At 46.8% G+C, this 20,576-nt stretch overlaps 3 protein-coding genes across 4 annotated transcripts; all 3 read right to left on the reverse strand.

The window, feature by feature from the left end:
* Nucleotides 1–14,666: 14,666 nt before the first annotated feature.
* On the reverse strand, nt 14,667–15,239 carry LOC147976794 (protein FAR1-RELATED SEQUENCE 5-like). Its single transcript, XM_087520971.1, has one exon. It carries the CDS (start codon nt 15,237–15,239, stop codon nt 14,667–14,669), a length of 573 nt encoding a protein of 190 aa, XP_087377097.1.
* Nucleotides 15,240–15,407: 168 nt separating this feature from the next.
* Nucleotides 15,408–15,866, reverse strand: LOC147976795 (protein FAR1-RELATED SEQUENCE 5-like). The gene has a single exon (XM_087520972.1). It carries the CDS (start codon nt 15,864–15,866, stop codon nt 15,408–15,410), a length of 459 nt encoding a protein of 152 aa, XP_087377098.1.
* Nucleotides 15,867–19,044: 3,178 nt separating this feature from the next.
* Nucleotides 19,045–20,378, reverse strand: LOC125554274 (protein STAR1-like). 2 transcript variants are annotated; one of them, XM_048717850.2, is made up of 3 exons: nt 20,224–20,378; nt 19,761–20,090; nt 19,045–19,654 (listed from the first exon to the last, which is right to left on the reverse strand). In XM_048717850.2, the coding sequence occupies exons 1-3, from the start codon at nt 20,243–20,245 to the stop codon at nt 19,215–19,217; spliced, it is 792 nt and encodes a 263-aa protein (XP_048573807.2). In that variant the 5' UTR covers nt 20,246–20,378; the 3' UTR covers nt 19,045–19,214. The 2 variants fall into 2 exon arrangements, with proteins under 2 accessions (XP_048573807.2, XP_048573806.2); XM_048717849.2 differs by lacking the exon at nt 20,224–20,378 and having other exon boundaries at nt 19,761–20,215.
* Between the last annotated feature and the right edge of the window lie 198 nt (nt 20,379–20,576).

The raw sequence follows: 20,576 nt of genomic DNA on the forward strand, positions 1-20,576 counted from the left end.
TCTTGCATGTAAAATTAATGGTTTATTGAATCTCGATCATAGTGATACACATGTTCATGCCAAAAGATATAAGATAGTAATGATAGTACCACATACTTGTGGCACTGCCATTTGAGTCATGTTGGTATAAAACGCATGAAGAAGCTCCATGTTGATGGATCTTCGGACTCACTCGTTTTTTGAAGATTGAGACATGCGAACCATGTCTATTGGTAGATATGCATGAAGAAACTCCATGCAGATGGATCGTTTGGACTCACTTGATTTTGAATCACTTGAGACATGCAAATCATACCACATGGGCAAGATGACTGAAAGGCCTCGTTTTCAGTAAGATGGAACAAGAAAGCGACTTGTTGGAAGTATTACATTTTGATGTGTGCAGTCCAATGAGTGCTGAGGCACGCAGTGGATATCCTTATGTTCTTACTTCACAGATGATTTGAGTAGATGCTGAGTATATTTACTTGATGAAACACAGGTCTGAATTATTGAAAGGTTTAAGTAATTTCAGAGTGAAGTTGAAGATCGTCGTAACAAGATGATAAAATGTCTATGATATGATCATAGAGATGAATATCTGAGTTAGGAGTTTGGCACACAATTAAGACATTGTGGAAATTGTTTCACAACTAATACCGCCTGGACCACCATAGTGTGATGGTGTGTCCGGACATCATAACTGCACCCTATTGGATATGGTGCATACCATGATGTCTCTTATCAAATTACCACTATCGTTTATGGGTTAGGCATTAGAGACAACCGCATTCACTTTAAATAGGGCACCACACAATTCCATTGAGACGACACCGTATGAACTATGGTTTAGAAAAACCTAAGCTGTCATTTCTTAAAAGTTTGGGGCTGTGATGCTTATGTGAAAAAGTTTCAAGCTGATAAGCTCGAACCCAAAGCGGATAAATGCATCTTCATAGAATACCCAAAAATAGTTGGGTATACCTCCTATTCCAGATCCGGAAGCAAAAGTGATTGTTTCTAGAAACAGGTCCTTTCTCGAGGAAAAGTTTCTCTCGAAAGAATTGAGTGGGAGGATGGTGGAGACTTGATGAGGTTATTGAACCGTCACTTCAACTAGTGTGTAGCAGGGCACAGGAAGTTGTTCCTGTGGCACCTACACCAATTGAAGTGGAAGCTTATGATAATGATCATGAAACTTCGAATCAAGTCACTACCAAACCTCATAGGTCGACAAGGATGTGTACTACTTCAGAGTGGTATGTAATCCTGTCTTGGAAATCATGTTGCTAGACAACAATGAACCTACGAGATATGGAGAAGCGATGGTGGGCCCGGATTCCGACGAATGGCTCGAGGCCATAAAATCCGAGAGAGGATCCATGTATAAAACAAAGTATAGACGTTGAAAGAACTACTTGATGGTCGTAAGGCTGTTAGGTGCAGATGGATTTTAAAAGGAAGACAGATAATGATGGTAAGTGTCACCATTAAGAAAGCCCGACTTGTCGTTAAAATGTTTCCTGACAAGTTCAAGGAGTTGACTACGATGAGACTTTCTCACTCGTAGCGATGCTAAGAGTCTGTTGGAATTATGTTAGCAGTTACTGCATTATTTATGAAATCTTGCAGATAGGATGTCAAAACATTGTTTCCTCGACGTTTTTCTTGAGGAAAGGTTGTATGTGATACATCCAGAAGGTTTTGTCAATCCTGAAAGATGCTAACAAGTATGCAAAGCTCCAGCAACCCTGTAAGGGCATATTTATCCCTAAGTGTTTTGGTGATTGATGACAACGTATTTGCGGACTAATCGTGTGCCATGAGTATTCCAGACACTTCATTGCTAGGCACAAGACGATTGGGTGCCCCTCGAAGACTGATGAAGACGGCGTCTTGTCTATGTTTATTTTTGGTGGATTTGAGTCATAGGAAAGCCGTACTATTAAGAGGGGGTCCGCGTTGGAAAGGTTTGGGTGGAATCATCACGTACTCGTCTCCTTCTTGTCCCCTCCTTTTTCCTTGGAGCTTCCTTCGTCTTCTTGCCTCCCCTACCTGGCTGCTGTTGTCGGTTGCAGTAGTATTGCTCCCAGGACAACGGTAGTACCGTAGGCATCCGCGGTAGTACCGCGCGGCGGCACGGTAGTACCGCGGGTGCCCACGGTAGTACCGCTTTCGCCGAGCGATAGTACCGCGCTGTGCAGTCAGGCAGTAGTACCGCCCCTCGACAGTACTACTGTGTCGGTTTTTTGCTACTTCCGTTTCTTTGCAGAAGTAGGCACGGAAGTTTCCCTTCCCCTTGGCTGGGATTTTTGCCTCGCGGTAGTACCGCATGGGGGGTGCGGTAGTACCGCGCGTGCGGAAGTACCGCCCCCAGCTCCTGCGCGTCTTATCTTTTCTGTTGCTGGGGTTGCGGCAGTACCGTGGGTCGGTACGATAGTACCGCACAGCCATGCGGTAGTACCGCTTGGTTGCAAGCAGTAGTACCATGCGGCCTTGAGGTAGTACCGCTGGCCAGGCGCGGTACTACCGCTGGCCGCGGGCTGGTTGGTGGGTAACGGTTGGATCCTTTTCCCACACTATATAAGGGGTCTCCTTCTTCCCCGTTGACTTACCTCTTCCACCCCTAAGCTCTATTATTGCTCCAAGCTCCATTTTCGCCCGATCTCACACCCTAGCCAACCAAACTTGTTGATTTGCTTGAGAGTGGTTGAGAAGGCCCCGATCTACACTTCCACCAAGAGATATTTGATTCCCCCCACTAATCCCTTGCGGATCTTGTTACTCTTGGGTGTTTGAGCATCCTAGACGGTTGAGGTCACCGCGCAGCCATAGTCCATTATGGTGAAGCTTAGTGGTGTCGTTGGGAGCCTCCAATTGAGTTGTGGAGATTGCCCCAACCTAGTTTATAAAGGTTCGGTCACCGCCTCCAAGGGCACCAATAGTGAAATCACGGCATCTCACATTGTGTGAGGGCGTGAGGAGATTACGGTGGCCTTAGTGGCTTCTTGGGGAGCATCGTGCCTCCACACCGCTCCAACGGAGACGTACTTCCTCTCAAAGGGAAGGAACTTCGGCAACACATCCTCGTCTCCACCGTCTCCACTCTTGGTTATCTCGTGCCTTTACTTGTGCAAGCTTATTTGTTTCATATATCTTGCTTGCTTGTGTTCCTATCCTTGTTGCATCATATAGGTTGCTCACCTAGTTGCATATCTAGACAACCTACTTTGATGCAAAGTTTAAATTGCTAAAGAAAAGCTAAAAAATTGTTAGTTGCCTATTCACCCCCCCCCTCTAGTCAACCATATCGATCCTTTCAAACCCTTCTAAGGACTGGAGTAAGCATCTCGGAGTTGGAATGTACGCTTTGATGAGATGATCAAAGATTTTGGGTTTATACAAAGTTTATGAGAAACTTGTATTTCCAAAGAAGTGAGTGGGAGCACTATAGAATTTTTGATGAGTATATGTTGTTAACATATTGTTGATCAGAAATGATGTAGATTTTCTGGATAGCATATAGGGTTATTTGAAAAGTGTTTTTCAATGGAAAACCTGGATTAGGCTACTTGAACATTGAGCATCAAGATCTATAAGGATAGATCAAAATCGCTTAATAGTACTTTCAAACGAACACATACCATGACAAAATTTTGAAGGAGTTCAAAAATAGATCGGCAAAGAAGGAGTTCTTGGTTGTGTTATAAGGTATGAGTATTGAGTAAAACTCAAGACCTGACCACGGCAGAATAGAGAGAAAGGACGGAGGTCGTCCCCTATGCTTTAGACGTAGGCTCTAAAGTATGCTATGTTGTGTACCACACCTGAAGTGTGCCAAGCCATGAGTCAGTCAAGGGGTACAAGTGTGATCTAGGATTGGATCACAGGACAACGGTCAAGGTTATCCTTAGTAACTAGTAGACTAAGGAATTTTCTCGTTTATGGAGGTGGTAAAAGAGTTCGTCATAAAGGGTTACGTCGATGCAAACTTTGACACTAATTCGGATGACTCTGAGTAGTAAACCGGATTCATATAGTAGAACAGTTATTTGGAATAGCTCCAAGTAGCGCGTGGTAGCTGCATCTACAAAGATTACATAGAGATTTGTAAAGCACACATGGATCTGAAAGGTTCAGACTCATTGACTACTAAACCTCTCTCACAAGCAAGATATGAACAAACCCCATGGGTGTTGGATTCATGACAATCACATAGTGATGTGAACTAGATTATTGACTCTAGTGCAAGTGGGAGACTGTTGGAAAAATGCCCTAGAGGCAATAATAAATTAGTTATTATTATATTTCCTTGTTCATGATAATCGTTTATTATCCATGCTAGAATTGTATTGATAGGAAACTCAGATACATGTGTGGATACATAGACAACACCATGTCCCTAGTAAGCCTCTAGTTGACTAGCTCGTTGATTAATAGATGGTTACGGTTTCCTGACCATGGACATTGGATGTCCTTGATAACGGGATCACATCATTAGGAGAATGATGTGATGGACAAGACCCAATCCTAAGCATAGCACAAGATCGTGTAGTTCGTCTGCTAAAGCTTTTCTAATGTCAAGTATCATTTCCTTAGACCATGAGATTGTGCAGCTCCCGGACACCGTAGGAATGCTTTGGGTGTACCAAACGTCACAACATAACTGGGTGGCTATAAAGGTGCACTGCGGGTATCTCCGAAAGTGTCTGTTGGGTTGGCACGAATCGAGACTGGGATTTGTCACTCCGTGTAAACGGAGAGGTATCTCTGGGCTCACTCGGTAGGACATCATCATAATGTGCACAATGTGACCAAGGAGTTGATCACGGGATGATGTGTTACGGAACGAGTAAAGAGACTTGCCGGTAACGAGATTGAACAAGGTATCGGGATACCGATGATCGAATCTCGGGCAAGTATCGTACCGATAGACAAAGGGAATTGTATACGAGATTGGTTGAATCCTTGACATCGTGGTTCATCCGATGAGATCATCGTGGAACATGTGGGAGCCAACATGGGTATCCAGATCCCGCTGTTGGTTATTGACCAGAGAGATGTCTCGGTCATATCTGCATGATTCCCGAGCCCGTAGGGTCTACACACTTAAGGTTCGATGATGCTAGGGTTATAGGGAAAGTATGCACGCGGTTACCGAATGTTGTTCAGAGTCCCGGATGAGATCCCGGATGTCACAAGGAGTTCCGGAATGGTCCGAAGGTAAATATTTATATATGGGAAGTCCCGTTTTGGTCACCGGAAAAGTTTCGGGTGCTATCGGTAACGTACCGGGACCCCTGGGAGGGTCCCGGGGGTCCACCAGGTGGGGCCACCAGCCCCAGAAGGCTGTGTGGGCCAAGTGTGGAAGGGGACCAGCCCCAGGTGGGCTGGTGTGCCCCCTACCAAGGCCCAAGGTGCGTGGAGAGTGGGAAGAGGGCAAACCCTAGGTCCAGATGGGCCTTAAGGCCCACCCTAGGGCGCCCCCTCTCTTCCCCCCCCCTTGGCCGCAACCCTAGATGGGTTTTGGGGCTGCCGCCACCCCTAGGGAGGGAACCCTAGATGGGGGCGCAGCCCCTCCCCTTCCCCTATATATACTTGAGGTATTGGGGGCTGCCCAACACATGATTTGATCTCCCTCTTGGCGCAGCCCTACCTCTCTCCCTCCTCGTCTCTCGTAGTGCTTAGCAAAGCCCTGTTGGAGTCCCGCGCTCCTCCACCATCACCACGCCGTCGTGCTGCTGTTGGACAGAGTCTTCCCCAACCTCTCCCTCTCTCCTTGCTGGATCAAGGCGCGGGAGACGTCACCGGGCTGCACGTGTGTTGAACGCGGAGGCGCCGTTGTTCGGCGCTTAGATCAGAATCGACCGCGATCTGAATCGCTGCGTGTACGACACCATCAACCCCGTTCTCTTGAACGCTTCCGCTTAGCGATCTACAAGGGTATGTAGATGCACACCTCTCTCTCGTTGCTAGTCTCTCCATAGATTGATCTTGGTGACACATAGGAAATTTTTTGAATTTCTGCTACGATCCCCAACAGCATAGTGTATAGTGTAAAAAAATAAATGAGAGAGCTTTCAGAAATTGTTGACTCGGTCAAAATCGGGTGACCCAATTGTAATTGGCAACCACAATTGATTGTGAGGCCTTTAAAACTAGGGAGCTTAGTGTTATAAAAGATAGGGTCTAATGCATTTTTTGAAACTTGATAATATTAGTAATATATGAGATGTATAATGTGAAAATTATATCATGGGAAGCTCCTTTCACGTACGAATCTGACGGCATGCTTTGTGTAACTTGCATGTCATATATTATTGCTTTAACATGTGGTCAAAATTAGTCTCGAAACATGCATTAGGCCTATATATGTGTGTGTGTGTGTGTGTGTGGATAGAGGGAGTAAGTTTCATTATGGTTTTATTTCATTTCCTTTTGCATGCTTTCATCATTGGTACATTCTGGTGTCATTAAAGGTTCATTGGGATCTCAAAAAATGTATTTAAACATTTTCAAAACATGACCAAGATTGATCTTGTTTTAAAGATTTAAATGCCATGAACACTAATCTACAGATGGATTCTAAATCGGATCATTGGTTCAAAAAGTTACAAATGTTACGAATTTTAGAATCAAACAAAGAGTATGGATGGATGGATTGTAGATGAAAGAATAAATAAAATATGTTAAATACAATAAGGTTTTGACCCCTAAACAGTGGGTGGGTCCTTGAAAAAAGGAAAATGGAGATAATAAAATAAATAACGAAAAGTATAACACCCACACGTGTGGGCGTTAGCCAACTCGCGCACAGGCATCTGTCGCCGTCCAGTAGCTGTTGCACGAATCTTGACACGATCTGGCTGATTTTGTGTGCCACGTAGGACAAGTGGATTGTGTGGTGTGTAAGAGGGGTCGCCCGCACGCCGGTTTCCTCTCCGCGGTCAATGGTTGCCACTCGGGGGCGTGCGGTGGGACTGCGGTTGCGCCCGCATGCGTCGCCCGAATGCGGTTGCCGTCTAGCACAGCTCTCTACTTCACACCCCCATCGTGCGTGGTTCCATTTACTCCTCCCATCTCTCCACTCACCCAACCCCATCCGCATCAGTTCATTCGATTGGAGGAGAAGCCGATAGGAGGAAGAGGAGGCGGAGGCGGAAGAGTCGACGGCATTCGCGGCCGTCGGTGGGGCTCGCCGGACCACAGAGTCTACGCCGGAGTGCCCGCAGCTTGAAGGTAATGCTCCTCCCCGCGCTGACATTCCTCCCTATATTTTCCCCTCTCCCCTTTGTGGTGGATTTCTCCGCTCGAGATTCATAGTGATTACGGCGTAATCACGGTGCTCCGGCGTTCCCGTCGGTGGCGGAGTCCCGTTTTTTGCCGTTTAGGATGGCATTGCGCAGGTTCGTCGCCGCCGCGGTGGCAATGATGCCGGTGTGGCTCGCCCTGTCCGCAACCACATCCGGTTGTTGCGGTTCGATTTGAGCCGGCGTTTTTGTAGTTGTTAGTCATGCATTGCCTTGAAATGTTGTTGTCATTGGTGCGGGAAGTTTTTTGTTGGTTAATTTCAGGGTTTGATAGTTGGGATTCAACCCTAGATCTAGGTAGTTGTGTTTTCAAGTGAATTACAAAGGCAGCCATAGTAGTTCCAGGAACTGTACACACTGGATGGCAACTAATTTCCTGATCAACCGTGTCAGTTGCCACAAACATGCTTGCCATGTGGCAACTAATTTTGTGAACACACAATGGCTGTTGCCATGCTGTAGGCAGCATAATGGGGTACATTCACTGTATTGTAGACTGAATTTGCGTTTTGCCTTCAGACTTGTGATATATGAACATACATGGAAACTCGTTTTTAATACGAGGTCAGGGTGTGTGTAGCCAGATTACATGCTGTGTGGAGGATGTTTTTATGCACTTTTTGAATTGTCCTGCACTTTTAGCATGGCAATTTGAACTTATCACACTTGCATGTGAAGATATGGCAACTCATTTTTATATCAGGACAGGGTGTCAGTTGCCACATTATATGTTTGTGCATTGTAGTATGTGTCCCTTTTTGTTTCTAGTTTCTTTTGCGTTAACATGGCAACTTCAACATTTGTTAAATTGCCTTATGAACTGTAGATTTTTAATGAAGCCAGTGTGTTTAGTTGCCACATTTATTGTTGGACAATCGTAGGGGGTGTGGATGTTCATAGTTATGTACTGTCTCGAAATGCTATTTTGCGAGCAGTGCAGGAAGTTTTTTGTTGACAAAGTTCAGGTTATGATAGTTGCCAATGAACCCTAGATCTAGGTAGTTGTATTTCAAAGTGCAGTAAGAAGGTAGACATGATAGTTTCAGTAACTATCTGCACTGGATGGCAACTAATTCCCTGATCAACTGTGTCAGTTGCCACAAATATGGTTTCCATGCGGCAACTATTTGTGTGCACACACTATGGCTGTTGCAATGTTGTAGGCCTGATAAAGTGTAGTAAATAGGTAGTCATGGCAGTTTCAGGAACTATGTGCACTGGATGGCAACTAATTTCCTGAATCAAATGTGTCAGTTGCCGCACAGTATGATTTCCATGTGGCAAGTATTTCTGTTAACACACTAAGGCTGTTGCCATGATATAGGCAGGATAATGTGGCAAATTCTCTATACAATACACTCCTTTTTTGTTTTTGCCATACTAACTTGTGATATCTGAACATATTTGGCCGTACTACATGGCAACTCATTTTTTAATATGAGGTCAGTTTGTGAGTTGCCACATTACAGGTTGTTCAGTAGATGTTTTCAACGCTTTTTGAATTGTCTTGCATTTTGACATGGCAATTTCAACCTAGTACATTCGCCTTTGAATATATGAAAACTCATTTTTTGTATGAGACAGAGTGTGAGTTACCACATTATATGTTACCACAATATATGGCAACCTAGTACTTTTTGCCACTTTCAATTGAGCCATTGTGGCAAGTACATTCTGTTAGGTGGCAACTGCTTACTTCATACTTTCATTTTCACCCTGACATTTTTGCTTTGTTCTTACAACAGCAGAATGGCTCGCGGCGATCATCAAGACGATGATGATGATTTCATGGAGTTACCTCGGCAGAATGGCATGACAACCCATGGCGAGGTTTTCAAGATGAAGCTACTCATGTACCTGATCTCAGCTGTTTTTGCGCCAACCACATCTCTTCGCCCAAGCAACAAATGCTTCCCCATCCTGGTTAATGCTCTATCTCTACTACTTTTATTTTTCCTTCAATCTTTTGACTCCTATGTCATCTGTAAGCCATTCACTACCAGTTTTTTGATGTTTTCCCATTTGATTTCTGATGCAGCAACTTCTTGTCCTGAAATTTGTGTCGTGCAGTCAAAACTAAAAGAAGTGAAGAACATGAATTGGTGTAAGTTCATTGCGGACTTCCTGCATGATGCATTCTCAAACAATATGTACCAGAAGGGTTGTCGACTCCATTTAATGGTATTTTTGTACTACTCTTTTGCAAACACTCCTAGCTCCTTGAGCATGCATGGCAACCATGATGGTGGCATTGTGGCAACTACCAACATAACTAGATGGCAACTACCAACATAACTAGATGGCAACTAACACATTTAGATGGCAACTAACAGAAATACATGGAAACTCTTTTCCTTCTTCATGCCCTCTAACTTGATGATTGAAGGAACATATGTTAGCTTTTTTTGCAAAATACCATGATGGCAACTGATATTTTTTTCTTTTTAAATTATTGTACATCAGCTCATGCACGTCGATTGTCTTGATCTGTCCACTGTGGACTTTACTAGGATAGGAGGCCCGCCGCCTCCACACAAGTTTGCTGTTTATGTGTGGACTTACGATGCTGTCAAGGTGGTGCTTGTCGCGGAAAAGATAACTAATACGAAATATGGGAAACTGCAGGTTAGTTCTGGGTTCTTTCTTTGCACGTCATTCTTTCAATTTTGACGCTGCATAACATATGAAAAAATCCCCATACGGCAACCTTCCGTGGCTAACAAGAGATGACTACCTTGTTAGCCATGGTTGTCTGCGCATGGTATCCATGTCTTTACGCCACATGGCAACTCTGCCATCCATTTTGAAACTTCTATCATCTACCTCTTTTTTATTTTTATTTTTCAATACGTGAACTGTTAGTTAGTGTTCATTGTTTTCTCACTTTACATGCTAGTTGTTTTTTTTGGTTTTTTCCAGCTGATGGCCAAGCATGCTATAAACTACAGCGTGTTTGGTGGGCCTCAAAAATTTGGAAAGTGGATGGACGTGCACTCAGCTCCGTCTTGTCCTGTTGAGGTAATCAAGGATACATATCTATGGTTGTGTTTGATTTAATTTGATCTTGTGCACGTGAATTTAATACGGTTGGTTACTGCTGCTTCTTGTTTCGTGCACAGGCGAGGGCACCTGTTGAGCATCTAATTGGGCAGTTTGCATCCGGAATGACTAGCTTGCTCGGGAAGTTGGTTGAGGGTTGGACGTCCCTTAATGGATCTGATAGCGACGCGGCTGCGAGGCAGTTCACTCCATTCGTTGCAGAACGGACACATCGGCCAACTGGTTGCCGTGGTCGGTATGACTACAACAGCTCGCAGGAGCTTCCTGACACACAAGATGAACTAGATGGAGATGCTGCTCTCGACAAGGACGACAACAATGACATGGAGGACGTGCAACATGAGACCGACGATGATGAACATGTCGACGTTCGTGCAAGTGGTAAGAAGGGCAAGGGTGTACCAGATGTCCCCTCACCGGAGAAAGGCAAAGAACAGACAGCTGCGAGAGGCAAGGGGGTGTCGCCCTCAAAGAGGGGGAGGGATCCAGAGGATGTTGGGCAGGGCTCTCCTGTCAAGAGACCTAGGACTGATCCCTTAGCTGCTAGGAGGAGGTTCGAATTCTATTTTAGTGTTTTGTTTTGTCTCTCCTTTCGAACAGACTGACCCCCTTTTCCATTTGTTTTTGCTAAGCGCGGCAACGATTTTCGTGTCTGACACTTGGCACCTTTTTTGCCTCTTTCTTATATGTGCAGCGAGGCGACAGCTGGTGGACGAGCAGTTACGAAGAAACAAGCACCAACGTCAACCCGTGTTTCTGCTCGATTGAACAAGGGTGCCCCTATTGCTGGTGACACGCCTTCCACTAGGTCATCTCCTCGTACGTCGACGTCCAACACCGGTGATCCTATCGTGTTGCCAGATTTGAGAAAGACAGTCAAGAAGTAGGTTATCCCTGTTCTTTTCCATTGCCATATTGCTATATTTTTTATTTTCAATGCAGCTATTCAGCTTGCCACATGGGCTAGTGCCATCAGTCCCACATTGCAACTGTTGTTTCTCCCATGCTCTATTTTCTTTTTACTACATGGCAACTCCTGCTTGTTTTGCATTGCAACTGCTAACTAGTCAAGATGGCAACTCTTATTCCACCTACATGGCAACTACCAGCTTTTCCATTTTGTTTGTGCACTCATCCACACCTAGTTTTGAAATGGCAGTCCTGGCACATCACACATTTCTTACATTTTTTAGGATGTGTACCATGGCAACTCCTGCTTGTTCTGCATGGAAACTGCTAACTAGGCCACATGGAAACTCTTATTCCACCTACATTTGCAATTATCAGCTGTTCATCTAACAATGTTTGTGTGTTTTTTATTCAGGGTGAAGAAGACTACCACACGCGTGACCAAGCAGAACCCCAGAGACCCACTCGAACGCATACACTCAAAGCTGTCGACAGGTGGCAACTCAGACGTTCATGAGGCGCCAGTGGACAAACCTGCTACTGCAGCGTCCACTGTTCCCACTAGCTCTGATGCAAGCGGCCGAGCATCTCCGCCGGTTGCAGATGTGCAGGCTACGACAACAGGCATCCGTACATCTGGGAGTGATGAGTCGGTATCTGCCAGGACTGTTGAAATATTGCCCACTCTGCTGGCAATGAAGGATGTTGTTGTGAGCCATGCCACCCGATCAGCAAGTGTTGAAGTGGACGTCCCCGAGATCAACCTAAGCAAGGAAGATTCCCGCTCATCTAACACGGATTCCAAGCGCGTGGGTGGTGGCACTTCTGCGTCCACGAAAGAAGGGGCTGAGGCGACAGTTCATAATGATATTCCATCCACAGGTGAGACTCTTGGCACAACAGCTCCAGCTTCTGGTTCTCCAGAGGTTGCTAAGGTGACCGTTGCACGAGTTGGTCTTCCACCTAGGCGCCGTAGCCCCCGCAAGCAATCTGTAGACATACCCAACGCGTCGGTTGTAGCTAGGAGCAGCAGAGATGACTCTGGTTATGTGCATGCGTCCACACTGTTCCCACCACCTGCCAGAAACAATGTTATGGAGAGAACGGAAGACCGGAGTACAACCGACCCAGGTGGCAAGCCGAGCACGACTGACGGAGGTGAACGTGCGGAGCAGACTGCGTCTTTACCCGCCGTGGATAACCCCAGCTTAAATCTACGCACTTCTAAGCTCCCAGTCAACATCGGTGTCCCCTACAGCCCAAACAAGAAGATTGTCAAGAAAGTTGCGACTGATACCGCTGACAGCACGCCCCGCCCTATGAATAAGCCTGATGATTCTGCAGCGGTCGATGCAGAAATGTTTGTTGATCATTCACCCTTGGATTCTGCCCAGCAAGTTGTTCGTGGTCCGGCCAGTAGGAAGGAGAGGCACCCAATGCCCTTCACCCCACTGAGCTTTAGCCTTGGCATCAGTTAAGATCAACCAGTGGTGCAAGATCCTATGCCAGTTGCCTTTGCTTTCTCGGCAGGCATGGCCCCAATGATGGCGCAGCCAATGGTCGAGGGCAAAAGGCTGTCAAGTTCGCAGAGCCGGTTGTGCAAGGTACATTTCTTATGCGTTTATCATTTTTGTGTATACATCTTTTTAGTTTGACTTTTGTCCCAAGCATTTTTTGGGGGTTCTCACTTATGATGGCAAATGTTATCTGATGGACATGGCAACTGGATTTGCTTGCACGCTGTCACCTACATTTTCTGTTGCCATGCTGCATTTTCCATTCTGCAAGCACATGGCAACTGGAGTTCATACAACATGGCAACTGTAGTTGCTGTTACATGGCAACTACAATGCATTGCACATGGCAACTAGAGTTGCCTGCACATGGCAACTCCCTACTTTATGTGCCTACATTACATATTCTACAACCTTTCTTTCAAACTAAATTTGTTTTGTTTTCCAGGTATCCTAACACACTTTTTTCATGCTTGCAGCCGCCCCCGAGGAGATTACGCCGTCACTTGATGAAGCTTACCGCAAGATTGAGGAGGCAGCATTACATAGGAGGTCCTCACGAGGTCAGGGCCAATCAAGTTCCAATGTGCCTGCTGAGTCGGTATCTGAGGATACCATTAGAAGTGCAACCCCAGGTTCTGTGAGGCAGCGTAGGGTAGTTTACGCGCCACCCGCGGATGATTATGAGCCGGAAGTCAAGGCCACAAAGGATCAGAACCAGCTGTACGAAATTGTCAAGCGCTTTGGAAATGCGAGGTCCAACAGCAATCACATGAAGGAGCTGAAAGCGTAATGACCACACCCACATAAACCTCCCATTTGCTTTGCTCTTTTTACTATTCATCCTTTTGCTACTTCTAGATATGCCCCGTTTTACGTTTTATTTTCTTTTTTACTTAGTAGCCATGATTCTTTCATGTTATATCATTTTCATGCAGCTCATGTTTCGACAGAACCAAGATCGTACAATGTGATGCGACTTACGTTGACCTGGGTGATCTTGCCGAGTTTGTGAGGCCACTCGGTAGTTCATTTTGTAGTGATTTTAAATTTCACGGTCATTTAGCTCTCTAAACAATTAGGTAAATGACCGAAAAACAACAAATGATGTCAGAACATGTTGGAAATTGATGACGTCGCTTTGAATGCTGCATACTGAACACAAAAGAAGTCCGGAGTTCAAATAAGTTATTAAAAATAAAAAAGAGGTACAATGCTAGTTAATTTGCTTCAAGCCTTTCGGAATAGTGTAGACTGCACTGCACATAGCTCAGTGCAATCTATGTTATTCCGAAAGGCTTGAAGCTAATCAACGTGCAGGTGAGCATTGCGCCTCTTCGTCATTGTCTCTGCACTCACGGCTTATAAACCGCTCAGACTGCCTCTCTCTTGGCGAGGTGGGACTAAAAATCAGCTTACTAAGAAACTCTAGTACCGGTTCATGGCATGAACCGGTACTAAAGGTCTTCGTGGGGGCCCCAGCCTGACCACAGCCGCACTGGTCACATTAGTACCGGTTCGTGGCATGAACCAGTACTAAAGGTTGCCAACGAACCGGTACTAATGATGCCTGCCCGCCTAGCCGTTGGAACCGGCACTAATGGTCACATTAGTGCCGGCTCAAATTCAAACCGGCACTAATGTGCTTCACATTTGACCCTTTTTCTACTAGTGATGGTAACTGCAGTTGAGTAAACGTGGCAAACTGCAGTTCATTAAGCATGGCAAACTGTAGTTCATTAAGCATAGCAACTACATATCATGGTTACTCTATACCTAATGGCTACTTTTCAACAAAATCATCATTTTCAAATAAGAATTTTCAACTGCATTGCATTCTACATGGCACCTAGTACCTTCATGATTGTGCAAATAAGATTGTAACACAACTAACTTACTTGTTAAAAATCTTGTTGGTGTATATCTTGCTCATCTGCCTCTCCATTGGTAAATACGTTAGAAATTTTGGCTGCTTGAGCGCGGTGTTTGCCTCTTGCTGTAGCTCGGATCCCAGTATTTTTTGTTGCAAAGCGGTGTACTGCTTGGCAAACTGTAGCAATGAGTTGCCAGGGCTCACGTATCGCTTCAAAACAGCATTGAACCCCTCACTGCGCTGTGTAGTCTGCAGAAATGGGAAGAAGCACTGCATGAAGTAGGCCGACACCCAGTACATTCGCTTCTCCCACAAGCTAGCAAGCGTCTCGTGGTCTTGGACTTGATATGTTTCAATCATAGCCATCCAGCTCCTTTCAAACTCCTCCACCATCAAGTTGTGGTCCACGCATAGCTCGAATGCCTTGTGCAGCTCTGGACGGTCGGCAAAGAATGGTCCTAGCGTCTCCTCAGCCTTTTTTATAATGTGCCACCTGTAGTGCTTGTGCACTGCCAACGGAAAGACCTCCTCTATGCCTGCACACATGCTGAAATCCTGGTTTGTTATTATGTTCATTGGAGCAAGTCCACCCATGCACTCCAAGAAGGTCTTGAACAGCCAAACGTACCCATCCGTGTCTTCGTTCCGAACAAGCCCGCATCCGAACTGCAATGACTGATTGTGGTTATTTATTCCTATGAATGGAGTGCATAGCATCTTGTACATATTAGTGAGATATGTCACGTCGAATGAAACGCGGTCTCAGAAATGTTTGTAGGCTCTTCTTGCAGCACCATCCACCCAATACATGTTCCTGACACGGTCCTCATCGTCCAATCTTATCCTGTAGAAGAAATCTTGATCTTCTTTCGCTTTCTCATCGAAGTAGGCTATCGTGGCTTCTATGTCAGCCAACTTGCTTTCTCTACGGTACTTTGCCTTTAGGTTTGTGACGTTCGCTGGTAGGTAGGCCACGCTACTCAGAGACCCGTTTTTGTTGTGGATGAGGGAGAGTATCTGCACCATTTTTGATGGACCGACGTTACAATCATGTAGCAACTTTATGAATTTCTTCTCGAGGGGGGTGAATCCTCTATGGGCGGCCAGAAGTTTGACCAGGTCAAACTTCTTTATTAGCTCGTGGTTGTGCTTGTCAAAATATTCAATGACCACCCACTGTGCTCCATCTACGTTCAGCTTACACCGGACAGGGCATTCCATCTTGACAATGATACCTCTCTTTCATTCCGGAATGACAGGCGCATCACCTTTGCCCTTCTTGTTTCTTTGTGCCTTGTAGCACCTCATCTCACCTCTGTTGTACTCGTTAGTTTTTTTAATTTTCCTATGGTATTCGGTGTTGACCGCAAACCCATGGAACTTTGCATAAGTCTGGTAGAATTCCTTTGCATCTACAAATGAATCAAATCTCTGCCCAAGATACGGTGGCTGGGGTACCATGATTTCTGATTGCCCACCATCTTCATCCCCTTGTGCTTCGTCATCGGTTTCATCATTCACTTCAGTATCAACGGTTGTTTCATCTGCTTGAGTGTTGCTTGTGCTGGTGTGCACAGGTGTGCTTGTCGGTATTGCTGGCACGATTGCCATTTCCGACACTGACTCGGCATTGTTTGTGGCATGAGTGTTGGCTGGCTGGTGGAACGCGTCGTCTGTGCGCTCAGAGCTCCCCGCAGAATAGATGTCCCCGCGCCGCTGTTAATTGTAGTTGAAGGTCCTGCAATAAAAAAATCAGGTATGAGCGTAAGATTTTGCTTGAATGTCATGTTTATCGTAATGGAGTACAGCAACTGCATGTGATTTTGCATGACATCATTCACACAGCAAGCTGTGAATCTGCATATGGCCATGCATGGCAACTGTAATTCTCCAGTAATGGCAGCTACAGTCCAACCACATGGCAACTACCTTTGCCGCAACTACCGTTGCCAACACATGGAAACCAGCGTCTTTTTAGCATCAAAACTTATAGCATATAGCAATGGCAGATATAGTCCAACACGCATGGCAACTACTGTTGCCAACACATGGCAACCACCATCTTTCAGCATCAGAACTTGCAGCATATAGCAATGGCAGATACAGTCCAACATACATGGCAACTACTGTTGCCAACACATGGCAACCAGTATACTTTAGCATCAAAACTTATATTCTACGCTTGTGCTCAATACGCAAATGTGAACAATCATGAATGTTGCACACACTCTTATAGCAATTGGCAAATCCCGAAGACAGTATACGACTCTTTGCACATGACCACTTGGTAGCATTTTTTGTTTGCTTTTTCCACCACCACCGTTACAAATCTACTTTTCTTCACATGCTATTCCCCACAAAAGCAAATGCAGTACTGTTTTCTGTTTTCACTTTTTTTACCTTGTTGTGCCGCATGTGCCGATCTTGTGTGGTCTGTCATTCCAATTTGATGTGCTCTATATGCAATAGCGCTTTCCTGCAACTGTGAAGCTTGCCATGAGACGTTTGCCGATGTGGTTCCACCATAACAACCTGCGATCATGGTAGCAGTTCGTCATTGCATGGCAACTGTAGTTTGTTCAACATGGCACATGTAGTGGTCCAACCATGCCACACAGATTTGTTCACACTTGTCATCCATGGTTTTTTAGACATTGCAGTCACATTTGATTATACATGGCAACTGCATTTGTCCAGGCATGGCAACTGCAGTTTGTCCAGCCATGGCAACTGAAGTTGTCCATGCATGGAAACTGCAACTGTCAGACATGTTCCTTTCTCCTAACTCGTTGTCCACAACTTCACTTTCATGCACTCACCTGTGTACAACGTTGATGGCAGGTACATGGTTGCCGCCTGATGCCACGTGCTGCATGAAGGTCCTACATTTTTTCCGATATAACTCGTGAGTCTTTTGCCATCCTTGCAAGTTACATGTCCACAACAGTAAGTTTCTTTTTCGTATGTGTTACCTTGATTTGCCACATTAGCTAGCTGAATTTGGTTGCCCGTACATTTGTCAGTGTTAGCGCCCTGTGACGAAACTTGCCATGCTGCCCCCCTGATTGTGATTTGGTCATAAGAACCTGCTAAAAATAGATTGTAGGACCTAAGTAGAATGACATCTTCATTGTCACGAACATGGCAACTATTTCTTCTTTGTTTATCATGCATCGTACCGATGCCCGCGTAGTGCTCTAGTAGTGGCAGCAATGGCCCTGAAGAAATGAGTTGATTGTACTCTGCTGCATCCCAAGGTGGCGTTTCCGGCCTTTGAGAAAGCCAAGGATCAGCGCCATCTTCGTGATTCATTATTCTGCCTTTTCTTTTCTGTCACGGTGCTTTTAGTCACTACATGAAGAAGAACGCATCAACAATCCGCAAAAAGCGTTCTTGTTGTTTGCATGTAGAAGATAACACGACAATCTCATAACATTTCTTGCATAGGCAACCAACACCTCATGGCAAGTAGGACATGCACATCCATTCTCTTTTCTGAATTCTGGATGCCATCCATCATTTTGAAGCGATGGCAACAGAAAATAAAATAGGATGGCAAGCAATAAGATAACATGGTGGCAACTATGGACAACGATAGATGGCAACTGACGTTAGATACAAGTGGCAATTATTTTTCCTCCCTCCCCATGCCAAATTCCTCCTTTCTCTCCCTATTTTATAGTGATTCCTACGCATGCTTCATTACCAACTACTCGCATCAAGCCAACCCAGAAGCTTGGCACAAGTCTAGCATAGTATATGGCAGATCTGGCGTATGTTGGTGGGCAAATGAAAAGACACACAAATTCGTGGGGTGTTTGCCCTGATAGCATGGATCCAGTCGCCATCTTCGTGGGCAAATTTGCAATTTTAGATTTTTGGACAAAAGAAGGTCGAGAAACAGAAGGAGATCGGAGATCCACCTGTTTTAGCTCGTCGTCTTGGGAGGGCGGGGTTGGGGTGGGACGGGGTGGGGGAGGGGTGGGGTGGGTGGTTAGCGGTGGGAAGGCGCTAGGGATCTGCTCTGGTTGCCCATGGCAACCAGAGAAGGAAGTCGACGGAGGTAGGGGATCGAGAGGTGCGAGACAATGGCGGCAGGGCGGACTGGGGATCGGAAGGAGCCCGGGACGGCGGGCGTGCTGGGTCGTGCGGGCAGCGCGGTCGTTTGGCCCGGACATGTGGGCGGTTTTGCCACACACCGGACGTGCGGGCTATGGCTGCGCGCGCCCGGACGCGGTCGTGCGGGCGGGTTCTTCTCCATGCCACACGAGGCGTGCGGCACAACCACCCAATACACCACACGTGTGGCAGTTATCGTCGTCCATAAATAAATCAATTAATCGTATGGTATAGACCGTATAGGTATAGAGCTAGAAAATCCTCTCTCGCTCCATCAGTCTACGAGACACACCAAAAGTACATTTATGCCATCTCAAAAAGAGAAGTACATTTATGCAGATCGCACACAGCGTTCGTCGTGGTAGCAAGATTGAAGCGACATGTCCGAATTAAGCAAGGTCAGACAGACTCAACAGTGTAGTCGGCGACCAAAGTCAAACAAACATTCAACTAGCTGAGCTCCAGGAAGCGTCGGGCCATGAGGTGCTTGGCTTGGGACAGGTCGGACGGCGGGAGCACCTCCACGACGACGCCGTCGACGACGAGGCACACGAGGTCGGCGATCCGCTGGATCTGCCTCACGCTGTGCGAGACGATCACCGTGGTGATCCCCCGCGCCTTCTTCAGCCGCACGATGGCCTCCTCGATGTTCTGCGTGGAGATGGGGTCCAGCGCGCTCGTCGGCTCGTCCAGCAGCAGCACCTCCGGGTCGTTGGCGAGGGTGCGGGCCAGGGCGACGCGCTGCGCCTGGCCGACGGACAGCTCCGACGCCGGCCGGGAGGCCAGGGCGGGGTCCAGGTCCGACAGGCCCAGCAGCTCCTCCACCTGCGCGTTGGTCAGCGTCTCGCCGCGCAGCCGCGGGCCGTACCGCACGTTGTCCGCCACCGTTCCTGCAGCACAGCAGCAGCGCAGATGGTTCACATCAGATCAGACAGAGCCGCAGATCCAGCATGCAATTGAAGTCAACGATGGAGCATTTGAATGGCAGATGCGTACCGTGGAACATGGCGGGGAGCTGGAAGAGCATGCCGACCCTGCGGCGGAGCGCGAGGACGTCGAGGCCGCGGATGTCGGCGCCGTCGAGGGTGACGGCGCCGGGGGCGGGCTCCCAGAGGCGGTTGAGGGCGCGGAGCAGCGTGGACTTGCCGCTGCCGCTGGGGCCGATGACGCCCATCACCACCCCGCGCGGCACGTCCAGGTCGGACCCGGGCACGGTCGGCTCGCCGTCCGGCCCCGGCGGCCGCAGCGTCAGCCCGCGCACCCGTATCTTGGGCCCGTCGCCGCCGTCCACGTCCACGTCCAGCAGATGCTGCCTCATGGCATCATCTGCACGTACGTGGTGCGTCTGGCACAACATCGATCGAGAGCAAAAAGGTCTCAGGATTGGATCGATGTAGGAAGGAACCTCAACCAATGATCATACAATGCATCTCGAGTTTGGTTTGGTGGATGGAATTACCTGGAGCTGGAGACGAGCCCATTGGCACCTCACTGGAGGGAGGAGCCTTCCAAGGAACGTGCTGGCTGGGTGGGAGTCGCCTTCCGTCCTTTTATTATCTTCTCCCCAAGAATTCGTGGCTCCAACTGAGGTGGGTACGGTGGCTTTTCTTGCGCGACTCCGCTCCGGCGCTGCAGTCTCCGCTTAAACTAGATACTAGAATACACAGAGAGGCCTTCCGTGTCTAGTTTACTATATATGCCCATCACAAAAAATACTTTCTCCGTCTCGTAATATAAGACGTTTTTGCAAGCTACAAAGACGTTTTTGCAAGCTACAAGCTAAAACAGCTTGCAAAAGCATCTTAGATTGTG

This window comes from Triticum urartu, chromosome 4A (genome assembly GCF_056163025.1).
Source record: "Triticum urartu cultivar PI428250 chromosome 4A, HENAU_Tu73, whole genome shotgun sequence".
NCBI lineage: Eukaryota > Viridiplantae > Streptophyta > Magnoliopsida > Poales > Poaceae > Triticum > Triticum urartu.